This window comes from Micrasema longulum, unplaced genomic scaffold (assembly GCF_059751315.1).
Source record: "Micrasema longulum isolate JH-2025_06_02 unplaced genomic scaffold, ASM5975131v1 h1tg000939l, whole genome shotgun sequence".
Classification (NCBI taxonomy): domain Eukaryota; kingdom Metazoa; phylum Arthropoda; class Insecta; order Trichoptera; family Brachycentridae; genus Micrasema; species Micrasema longulum.
This window is the reverse complement of record NW_028278130.1, coordinates 36,660-49,182: the sequence shown is the minus strand read 5'-3', so window position 1 is coordinate 49,182 and position 12,523 is coordinate 36,660. Positions and strand designations below refer to the sequence as shown.

General features: G+C 34.9%; 1 protein-coding gene across 1 annotated transcript; it reads left to right on the top strand.

Moving 5' to 3' along the window:
• The first annotated feature begins 216 nt into the window (after positions 1-216).
• LOC148278016 (uncharacterized) lies at positions 217-11,359 on the top strand. The gene is made up of 9 exons (XM_088232035.1): positions 217-458; positions 566-726; positions 1,895-2,070; positions 3,841-4,021; positions 5,087-5,253; positions 5,618-5,839; positions 7,339-7,518; positions 10,316-10,481; positions 10,904-11,359. Exons 1-9 carry the CDS (start codon positions 431-433, stop codon positions 10,973-10,975), a joined length of 1,353 nt encoding a protein of 450 aa, XP_088088161.1. The 5' UTR covers positions 217-430; the 3' UTR covers positions 10,976-11,359.
• The last annotated feature ends 1,164 nt before the right edge of the window (positions 11,360-12,523 follow it).

The window sequence follows — 12,523 nt, the reverse complement described above, 5'->3', positions numbered from 1 at the left end:
AATAAACTCGTGCGGTTTAATAAAAAACGCCTTAAATATGATATTTCGAAGTGACTTTTTACTTATTTAAATGCGTTTCGGTTGCGAAAAATAGAACAGAAGCCAAAATTCGATTTCGGTTGAAAATCTTGTTTCGGTCGGACCCTATTATTTATTATTTCTAATTTCTATGTACTCTGTACCTTTACTCCATTGGTTTATAGTCTCTGCTCTGCTCTATTGTCTATTGATCTGTGGCTGTCATCGGCGGTTACGTTTTTAAAATAATTTAAAAGTTTGTGGTCATAATCATAATATTGTCAATATATCAAAGTTAATATTTGATTCTTATAATTTGCTGATATTTAACGATCAGGGTGATTTTTCTAAATATTTGTTTTGCAAACTTTAATTAGTTAGAGTCGACTTAGAAAATACATTGTCTAAGAAAATGAACACCATGAAACGAACCAATGAAGGTAACAAAGCTATGCACAATATTAATACTAAATAATAATAACTACAATTTAAGTGGTTTTATTCTACGCGTCGGTGTAAATATGTATTTTCGGTGTTATTTTTATAGAAGGGCAGCGGCTAGATGAATTTCTGGAGCAATGGAATGCTAGTAATCCTCATTATCAAATAAATACCGAAGATTTGCAGAGACCTCGACCGATGTTTGTGATCGAAGCTATTTTCGAAGTTTTTGATGCTGTTGGTCTTGATGGTGATGATATTATAAACGTACGTATTTGATTAATTGCTAAACCTACGTTATACATTATATTAAAAATTGCGTAAAAAGTGAAATTCGGTAGCGATGTTTGAAACCACCCGTTTACAAGTACAGCAGGGCCTCAACAGTCCGAACATGCAAGAAACAGGACCTTGGCAGATTACCACGGCGTTTGGATTGTGGTCTGCAATACTTTAATGGGAATAACTTGAGAAATTTCTTCAATTATCAAACGACAACCTCGACAATATTAAAAATAGTGAATAATAAATATGTACGAAGACTGCGCTTTTGAAATAAAGCTAAAAATACAAATGTTTTTTTGCACCACAACAGACCAAGGGTGGTATTCTGAATCTTCACTACCCCCTAGAGAGAGGTTAAATTGGGGATTTTTATGTTTTGAAAGTAATGACACTTTATTTTATAAAATAGCCACACTGATGATTAAGCATCATATGATGTACAAAACTGTTTAAAAAACGGAAAATAACTAATACAATTTGGTCAACAATGTTTTGAGTATGTCCAAATGGTTGCTGACTGGCTGGATTTTCTCCCTAAGTTGTTCATTTTTAAACTTGTTGCAACAGAGAGGGAAAACATTTTTGAGTAGGGAATATGGGAGTCAAGGCATTTACAGGGCTTATGACCTGTCATTGGCTGGTTTAAGTTGTCACTTCACACACTGTGTAACATTCACCATTCTGCCTATGTTTGAACATCCACATTTCCTCAACTCTTCCATCTGTTGACTTTTGTGAAGTAAAAGAGCTGAAACCTTAATCATGTGGGTGAGATTCATCCGGCTGAACCAATTTACCTACTAGGCATTCCCTACTAAAAAATGTTTTCCCTCTCTGTTGCAACAAATTCAAATATGAACAACTCTTTGGGGAGAAAATCCAGCCAGTCTGCAAGCATTTGGGCATACTCTAAGCATTGTTGAATTAACTACCTGGTAAATGAAGAAGTAAACAAAACTGGAAAATTGTTTTCAGGCGTTGCCTCCATCTCCCCGCGAACGTACCTGCTCCATCCGTCCGGATTACCGCGATCATTGCATTAGTATTTTTATTTTTTATCTAATAATTCTCTATTCTATGTGCTTCGGTATGTTCTATGAGTGAGTACCAATGCAGTCTCATGATGATGATGATGACATTTTAATTCCAGACTCCAATTGAAGGCATCGAGGATGAGACATGTGAAGCCTTCCGAGTTCTGGCTCCGATCCTCAACCTGACGGAAGCCGTGAACCGCCTCCTGAGCTCCATCCTTGTTGAGTTTCTGAAAATCACCCCCTTTGATCTGCTGACACCGAATCCCCTCATCACTCTACAGCTTCTCAAGTAAAAACTGTTTATTTTGTCTATGAAACGATGTGTTTAATGTCTCATTTACTATTTACTTTATGCATCATTCTTAATACAGGCTTATTTAGTTCGTCGGCCTCTAGATATAACGGTCAGCACGTTTGCCTACCATGCAAGAGGTCTCGGGTTCTAATCTCGACATGGTTGATGTGAAATATTTATTTAAAAGGGTGTTATCCCACTAGAATATTTCATAGTCCCTGGACTGGCACCTGAAGCGTAAAATCGATCATCTTACCTTCATGTAACAAAAATGATCAAAATACGCTGCGATTGGTGCACCAATGCAGTGCCCTATGCACCATTAGGTGCAGAAAGGGAACGATGATGATTTAATTCTTATTTTTATCTGCTAATAAATACAACGTAAGACTCTGTAATTGTGAAAGTAGAATTCCTCCACATACCCGAAACTGTTTTAAAAAAAAGATTTTTTCAATAAACGAGTTACTCTTAAAATGTTCAATTTCATAGATGGTGTTTCAGGGCCAGATTGCAAAACTTCGGAGGAAGATTCCTCATGGTAAATGTAAAAAAAATTCTAATAAATTTTTCACAAAAACTCTTTTTTCATTAATTTATTTTTGTAATCTGAAAATGGAGTAAATCCTTACTTTATCAGACAAGCATCTCTTCCCCAAACCCCTACCCTTCCCCTACCCAGCCGCTTCCCTTGTCCGCGTTCAGTATGTATCGCATTGTCGGTCAAGTGCGTTTTTTATCTCAATTTTTCGGGACGGTTCAGGGTTTGCGGAAGGGGTGATAATGGTTGACACAATTTTAAAATTATAAAAATGTAAATAAATGAATTTTTTACATTTCTTCTTCTTGCCGTACCTTATCAGGTCCCCCCTACATTGGTGGTCACTACAGCTTGCCCACCAAATACCGCACACCGCCTCTGAGGACATAAGTCTCCTTGGCGGTGACCACATACACGGAAAATTTGCTCACTGTCAAACAAGAAAAGCTGCCCGAAAGAGCTCCTGGTAATCTGGTAGCCTTATATAATATGTACTTTATTGGATTGAGAAATGAGGGAAGTGAATTCTTCACTGACTGGGTTTGGTGATCACTACAGCGAAAGCATCTCGGTCCTGCGCTACTCTGAGGTCAGGACAACTGCTTGTTGGATGTACTCGTAAAAGATCACTAGAGTGGTTTCCCGTTGGCTTCTCTGGCGGATTTTTCTGTTGGGGTTGCCTTCCCTTAGCAGGTTAGTTCTGGTTTGGAGGCGCCAGAAACTCATCCTCTCGTTATCTGCCATGATGAGTGATCCCATTGCCTAGGGTTCACGACGTGGACGCTAACAGTTGGACTAGTCAGTGGTGTTGCCGGTAGAATGCAACGGGGCATTCGCAGCATTCAATAGAATCACACTCTCCAGCAAGATGTGACTCTCTGTGACCCTACTGACGGTTCGAACCCCTTTTTACGTTTACCATAAAGAATGTTCTTTTGAAGTTTTATAGTCTGGATCTGAAACGCCGTGTATATTGCGATTTTAATTAAATTTAACTCTACCTTTAAAGCACGAGGGCCTTTGTTGGATATTGTCATTCATCCTCACGACCATATTGCAAACACAAATGATAGTAAAAACGACATTTACTTATATCACAATAGCCTATGTCTATTACAGTAATTTTACATTACAGGAATGTGTTAAAGATGATTTGAATTTCAATAAAGGTTTGACCACAAAGTTAATGGTTTGAATGTGAATAAAATTTGGATTTCTTTCAGATGTCTCCTGAACTACATGGTGTTTACCCAGCTGCGGGAGGCTGAAGCGCAGGAGCAGGAAAAGGAGGTGCAAGGCATGCTAGAGGAACTGGAGCAACTGTTGGACCAGAAGGACGCCCTGGAGGACGAGCTGCGTCATATCAACTCTGAGACCACAAACAGGGACCAGAGGATGCGACAGGTAAACTACGAATCTAATCTTATCCAATAAAAGAACATGTCCGTGTTCATTCAATAGAGACAAAATTAAGATTTATTTAGTTTATTTTTCAATTACCGGATTTTGCAGACGATAAGATGCATCGAACCATAAGACGCACCCCAATTTTAGGCTGAATTTTAAATAAAGAAAATGAGTAAAGAAATGCATTTTATTGTCCCTAAGTGGAAAAATACGGTACTGGTAACCCTGAGTATGTTTATTTTTTTTCTGCTTACGTTAGTAGTCGGCATTACACAGAATGGTTAGTTTTTTTGGTTTGTTTGTTTTGGAGCAATTTTTAAAGTTTTGAACTTCTGAAATAATTTCGCGTGTGACATTAGAGGTTCTTTTTTGACAGTTCTCCTGATTGGTCCGTTTAAGTTAAGCACACCGGATATCCTTCATAGCTCTCATTTCATCGGTTGGTTCATACGAACCCAGGGACATCGTTCAAAGTAGTGTTTTTTATTAAAATATTTTTTAATAATTTTTTTCGTACATTTTCAAGAAATTTTGCCATACAATTTAATGCTCTAATTTTTACCACGCAAGAAATCATTTTTTGTATCACATTTCCCATAGGCCTAAAGTTCCTCATTAAAAACCTTATACACTACAAGCAAGGTAAATAATAATATTTCTTTTTCATAAAAATAATATTTCATAGTCCCTGGACTGGTACCTGAAGCGTAAGACTGATCATCTTATCTTCATGTAACAAAAATATGATCAAGCTATGCTGCGATTGGCGTGCCAATGCAGTGCCCTATGCACCATTGGGTGCGGAAAGAGAATGATGATGATGACGCATTAATTTATTTTTAAATTCTTCGAAGGTTTACTTTTTTATGGCTTAAATTTTGGACATAGTTCTGGATTTGTCTATTGTTAGATATTGCTATTTGATGTTTATTCTGTAATTTATTTTGCTAAGCCACTACTTTTCCAGGGTCAGTTCTATTTCATGAAGAACTATATTTTTCATTTCTTTTGGACACGGGAATCGGGATCGATATTTGCTATACCTCAACTTTCTGTTTATAGCTCAGTGAAAAGATAGAACTCCTAAAGATCGAGCCTATCGAGCACGAGGAGAAAATCGAGGAGTTGGAGAAGCAGCTGTTGGAGCTGGAGACCGAGATCAGCAAGCTAAATCTCACCAGGGACTCCCACCACAGCCGGCAGACAGAGCTGCAGCATCAGCTTAATGAGTAAGTAGCATTTTCTTAAGCGGAGTAATTTCAAATTTACAAAATCATCGCAATGATAATACGATACATAAACAGCTTAGTTTGATAATCTATTGACAAATAAAAAAAACCACTGTACTTTCGCACTAGGGTATTTATTTTTTACAATTTTACAGTGATTGTAAGATCTCATCCATTATAAGATGCATCCTGAATTCAGAAACACCAAAATAAGAAAAAAAGACTGTTGATTCACAAGTTTTCTAAATTTTATACGCACTAACTTAATTAATCAAATTAAAGAAATGCAACGCAGTGCAGAATTATAAAATCACATTTCTCTCTCTTCTCTGGTTGAAAACCGGTATTATTGCGCCGTTGGCAGGCTACAGAGACACGTGGTGGCGGAGGAGGAGCGCGAGAAGGTCCTCCAGGCGCGCGAACACGCGCTGCAGCTGGAGCGGGAGGCCACGGCCATGCGGGAGGAGGCGACGGACGGCCTGTTTGGGCGCGAGGCCGCCATCAACACGCTCCGCGCCAGCCTGCAGCACATACAGGACTGCAAGGGGGCTCTGGACTCGGTCATGCAACTCACCGATAAGATAAAGTGAGTAGGGTAGAATATGTTTTGGAAAAAGCTCGGCTCTTAATGATTTTATTAGATTTACTCGGTTGTTATTTTGGAGGTACGAGCAGTTTTTATTTTTTGCGGGGGATTGGATTACAGAAAATAAAACGTGCATTAATTTAATTACATATCTCTATATTTAAATAAATCGTAAAATATAGTGTTTAGATAATATTATTTAGTCTTAAAATACTAAATGCAGTGTTGTATAATTAAAAGTAATGTCTTATCTCTGTTGCAATCAATTTCTTCTCATGTTCCCAACAAGTGTCCTGCCCACTGCCATTTTAATTTTCTGATCCACAATATCTACGACTCCCTTTCGGCGTCTAATTCCTTCATTTTGTATTCTGTCTCTTAGGTATACACTGAGAATCTGTCTTTCTATGGTTCGTTGCGTGCATTTCAGTTTCTGGCTACTTTTCTGTATCACAGACACGGTTTCTAGTCCGTATGTCGTCACTGGCAATATTTATTTATTTATTTTATTGGGTAAACAAACAGTATGCACTCAAATATTGACAATTTCTTTGTATATTAAGTGTAGGACACACAAAAAAATTGTTTACACTTAATACAAATTTTAATTATGTTAAATATAACAAATGTAAAAGATAAGAAATGAAAAATATGTGTATAATAATAAAATTAATTAAATATCTGCTTCTCTCAATTTTTGACCAAAATTTACATACATTGTCATAAAAAATATCAACCTCGGTAAATCTATTGTTATATCGGTAGCATATTCTAGGTATTGTAGATTGTTTCAAATAGTTTGTTGACGCGTTGTCTGTGTATAACAGAAGACTTTGTCTTGTCGGTCTAGATGGCACACGAAATGGAAGTCTTTTAAGTAGATTAGGGGAATCAATTTTTTTATTTATTAATTCATAGACTTATATATAATTCACAGACTCGTCTTTTTGAGCAAACTGGGACTTGTTTGGCGCGCCATTTGTCAATATTTTAATAAAACATACAACAATTCAAGAGTATACTTACATTAGTTACGATATTTAGAAGAATACTCACTATTACATCAAGTAAAACACAGATAAATACATTAATAATTTGAAAATATTAAATAAAGCACGAGTATGCATATAGAATTGTATCGATGAATATCTACAAATTGTGAATTTTTTAAAGTACATACCTTTGTTGAAAAACCTAATAAAACAAAACAAATTAAAATAATAATATTTGACTGGCACCTGAAGAAGACTTTTCTTTCATAATTTCTTTGTGTATCAAATCAACAGGACTCTACTTTGGAGTACCAATGCAGCGCTCTATGGCACCACTGGGTGTAAATAGGAAAATTTCAATATTTATTCATACTAAATTATTTTTTCAAAACATACAGTCTCCATTTTAATTGAGTGAGTAAACCAAGCCTCGTTGATGGAATCTGTGTCTTGTATAGCCGGAAGTTGTTTGTATACCATCGGATTGATCATGATAAATATTTACAGCGACGTGGAGCGAACTAACGACCCTTACTGCGAGGAGGAAGCCGAGCTCGAGGTTCTGAAGGCCGAGCGCCTGGAGTTGACGCAACAGATAGACGAGCATAAGGCTGCCGACGCCGCATGGAAAGCCGACGCCGAGAAGGCCTGCCTGGAGGCCGAGCAGGAGTTGGAGGCCAACCTCATGTAAGCAACTATGAAATAAATGTACACAAGCGGTGTGAAATAAGTTAAGGGTTTTCTTTTCATTTTTGATGGGAGTTGCTTATTTCTTTCCATACTTATCTATGTACAAGGCTTATATTTACTGCAAAGATATGTTCCTTCTAACTATTGTGTGAGGATCTGGTGGGATAATAGTTGGTAATAAGTTGAGGGTCACATATAACAATGCATGTATGCAGAAGCGTGCGTTCCATAAAGGCACATAAGCAGTCCCTACCCTACTAGAATTTAATTAAAATAATAGCAAAAAATAATATCAAAAATATTAGTAACTATTTTTTAAATTTGAAAAACGCGCCAGAGATAATTCGGTTATTAGTGTAGTGTATATATTTTTATTATTTTTATTTATTTACAATTTTAAAAAACCCGTTAGGGTTACATTAGAAATTTAATATTGTCAAGTCATTGTATGTCTCGTCTAGTCTAGTTAGTTCAGTCATCATGTGCTTTTTCAGATTGATTTTAAATTTGTCTCCAGTAAAAGTTTTCAAGTAGTAAGGTAGTTTGTTGTAGTGTTTAAGTCCATTATGTAGTATTTTTGACTGTCCTGTGTTTGTCTTTGCTTTTTCAATATGATAGTGTTGTTGTTGTCTGGTGTTATATTTGTGTATGTCAGCATTTTTGACTAATATTATGTCGTCGTCTTGTATGTTTCCCAGTGTTATTTTGTGCACAATTTTTAAGGTCTCAATTTTAGTCAAGTAGTTTATGTCAAACTGGTGTGTTTTTTTGTACAGTTCAGTCGTAGAGGTCAGGTAGGGTAGGTTGTATGTTAGTTTAAGAATTTTATTTTTTTGTCTTTATATGTCTGTCTTGTTACCAGTTCCCCAGAAGGCGATCATGTAACTCAATTTACTTTTGACATAGGCTTCGTACATCATAATTTTTTCCTTTCTCGGTATAAAATCTTTAATTTTGTAGAAGAGGCTATGTAGTGATGCCATTACTTTAGTGAGTCCGTCTATGTGTTTTGTCCATTTTAATTGTCTGTCCATTGTGAGTCCTAGGTAAGTCACATGTTCTAGTTCTTTAAGAGTTTCGTTGTTTATTTTTATGTTCATGTTATGGTTCTTCTTTTGTGTTTGGAAATGTATTATATTGCATTTCTTGGCATTTAGTGTTAAGAAGTTTTTGTTTGTCCATTCTAATAGTTTTTGCACGTCATTGTTGATGGTTTTAGTCGTTTCAATGTCATATAATAGTGTATTGTACCGATCAGCGCGCCGCTATCGGCCTGGGTCGGGAGAAGCACGAACTACAAATGCCTTTTTCTTCCATATGAACATAACGCATATGGGGGAACGAAATGTGTATGTATGGGTTTTATTTCAGTTGTAATTACGCGTGTATGTGTAAGCTAGTAGGCAGTGCTTTTTAAATGTTGGTAGGTACATTGTTTTAGAAAGAACAAACAAATACGTTACTGAAATCTAGCGTTTTTTTCGATTATTATTTAATAAAAGACAGACATGTCGAATAAATAACCTCAAATTGGTTTATATTATAATTATACAATCTAGAGTATTTGTGTTCTGCGTTTATTAAAAAAAAAAAATAATAAAGGTAATTTTTTGGAACTTATTGATTTGGCAGCTAAATATGTATGTCGGTATCTTGGAAAATCACTTGCAATTATCTAGTAGTGCATTTACGGGAATATCAAATAGAGCCCAAAATGATTTGATTTCGAGTGTAGCAACCGTAATAAATGAAAATATAAAAATATTCAAAAGAAGGATTTCGTAGCAATATATTATATTAAAAATAAGAAATATATCACATAAATTTAGCATTTATTTGTGTATTTGATGTAGCTTAGGTAATTTCAATATTAACTACCTACAGCATAGTGATTCAAACTAATGTGACTAGTGAAGGAAACTGTTTGGTAAGATTGATTATTTATACTATATTAGAGTTACCTTTTTTCTACTGCCTACCCTAGTTTAAAACTCTGTGCACGCGACTACATGTATGAACTAACTTGTTCACGGCTGGACGGATGAACTCCTCAGCTTTCCTGTTGCGCCAAAGGGCCTGGAGCCTATGGCAATGTCTAAGAAGCTCCAATAATCGCTTCTCTGAGCCACTGCGGGTGTATCCACTCACTGGCTACAAATGTTGAGACCACCACAAGGACATAATTATTTAGTAGTACTTAGTGTCTTAATAATGGTTTGTTTTTCTGTAAAGTATTATCATTTTTATTTTATTTCCTTACCATTTTCTCCGTGTCTAGGCGGATGACAAATACAGTTCTGTGTGTGAAATAGAACCAGAACCCTGAAGGAGTTCTTTCAACTCGAAAGCTAGTCCCGAATAAGGAAATCAAGTGGAGATAAGTCCGCCCCATTGTGTAGTGGTTGACGCGTTCGCCTACCATTTTTGAGGTCCTGGGTTCGATTTCTGGCATGAAATACTAATTTTAAATGTTTTTTGAACTGCAATATTTCATTGTTCCTGGACTGTCTGATCACCTTAACTTCATGTACCAGATGATCGAACTATGCTGCATTTGGTTCACCAATGCGGTGTCCTACGCACCACTGGGTGTGGAAAGGGAGATGATAATGATGACCATTTTATTATTTATTTTTTATTAAAAAAAAGAAAATGTTTTTTTTTTTGTTTGTATGGTGAAGCTGGCTCTGCACTATACAGCTATTTACTGATATAAAAATTATCATTATTACTGTAGCAGCTGTCATCGGAAATTGCTTGGCAAGATACTGACGACATTTCCAATCGATTTCAGAGAAGATAAGAAGTCTGAGGAGGAGTTGGAGCGCTGTAACGGGGAGGTGGAAGATTGCAATCTCCAGGTGCGGGAGCTGCAAGCCGCCACCCTCAAGTACAACCAACAGCGAGACCTGATCATGGCCAAGTATACTCAGGAGATCCCCAAGGAGTTTGATGTTCTCGTGAGTACATAAATTATTTTTATTAACGGCTTTTCTTCTTGGTAACCACTCCACGGTGGTATCACCATGGCAATTTTTTATTTGTCCGCAGTCGCTCTAAATAAATATTTGAGCTCGAGTGGAACCACTCTCCTAACCTTTTAAGCCAGGAGATACGTCGTCCTCCTACACTGCGTTTTACTTCAATTTTTACATTTATTTTATTTTTAGTCCTCTTAATTACTTTTAGTATTGTTTTTTTATATTTTTAAATATCCTTATATTTAAATACTGTTAATTACTTCAGCATGTAATATAATATGAGAACTTCACTAGTTCATCAGAAGTTTATTTTGTTTACTAAAAAAAATGAATAAAAGAAAAATAAGCCTTGCAAATCATGTGTGCTATTGTGAAAATTTATACATACTTTTTGGTTTCAGATCGAAATGAAAGTGCAAAGTATTAAGGCCATTTTGGAAAATACACTAAGGAAGAAATGCGACCATAAATGAACTGATTCAAACCTTTTCAGATTTTCCATAAATTATAAATCAAGTTGTAAAATAATGTCACAGTACCTACCTAGTATAAAACAATTGTGTTCTTATTTCAATAAAAAAATATGAATCACTCGGATATGTCATAAGCCACAAATTCCTAAATTTTACACGGGAGTTAAAAAACAACATTCATAAAAATAATATTGTAATGCCCATTTTTCTGAAAAATAAAAATGCCCCATAATTTTAGTACATTAATGATTATTTAATGAAACATAACATTTCATTTTAGAGATACATTGAATGATTTTGTGGCTTATAACATTTTGCTTTATGCAAGTCAAATATGTACATGTAAGTTGATCGGGAAAATAACAAATGATTTTTCTGTGTTGTGACATTTTGCGAAGCAATACACCAATAAACCGAAAAAAATGTAGAAGTGGTGACTGTTTTTTGGTTTAATTTTATGATTTTCTGCGTGAATTTGTATTATTTTAGATAATAAAAAAATAATTGTGATATTTCGCATCGAGATGGACTGCGGTTGGAATATTAGCAGTGCTTTATACACCGTTAGACGCAAATAAGGGGACTGGTGATAATTCTTAACATAAATAAAATAACAGGCCTCAAATTCTCTTTAAATAGTATTAAATTTATTGTTTAATATACATAACTGTCTTTTGTATAAATATACAAGTAATAATAACAATGTAAGTAATAATATATAATAACAATTATAAACATAAAACAATTGTTTTTGTAAAGCAATATGGGGTGTTATGGATAACTGGTTATTATTATAATCAATTAATGAGATTACAAATAGTATTAGAATGAGAGCAACAAATTATGTGCAGGGGTTAAATAATAATAATAATAACATCTTACCCCGTTTTTTTTGTCATAGTTTGTACCTTAAAATAATTTTTACATCAATTTTTTTGTTCCAATTGGCGGAATTTTATTGAGTTAATTACAAAATCATATAATACCGGGAAACAATTTCCAAACATCAAAAAGGTTTTTAAAATGGCAATGTTTTATTACTATAATATTTCGAGATTACTTTTGTTAGGAAATTTATGTTGCCTGCAGAGATTTATTTTTGTCTATAGATATTTCATTAGTGTTGCCATGTAGTAAAAGATTCATACCGTTATAATAATAAGATCTTACTCAGCCATGATTAAATAGTTACCTAGCACAAGAGCGAATGATAAAAAAAATATCATTTTACTTTTTAAATGAATGTTTTATCAAAAATACTTAAATAAAAACATGAAAAATCTAAATAATTAGTAGGTATGCACACGTGTCTTACACAAATACTTATTGTATAAATAAATAAAAATGCATTTTATGGCTATTTCTAACTTTCACAGTCTTGCAATTTGTGAAAATTTTATGACAGTTCCTACCTGTTTCAAAGTTTAACAATATGAAAAGGCAGCCAAGTTCAATTTTACACTACTTAAAAAAAAATTAACTCACCCAACGCAAAATAAATAATATCTACACATTCACAATAAAGATCTTTTTTGAGTAAATTGTCGT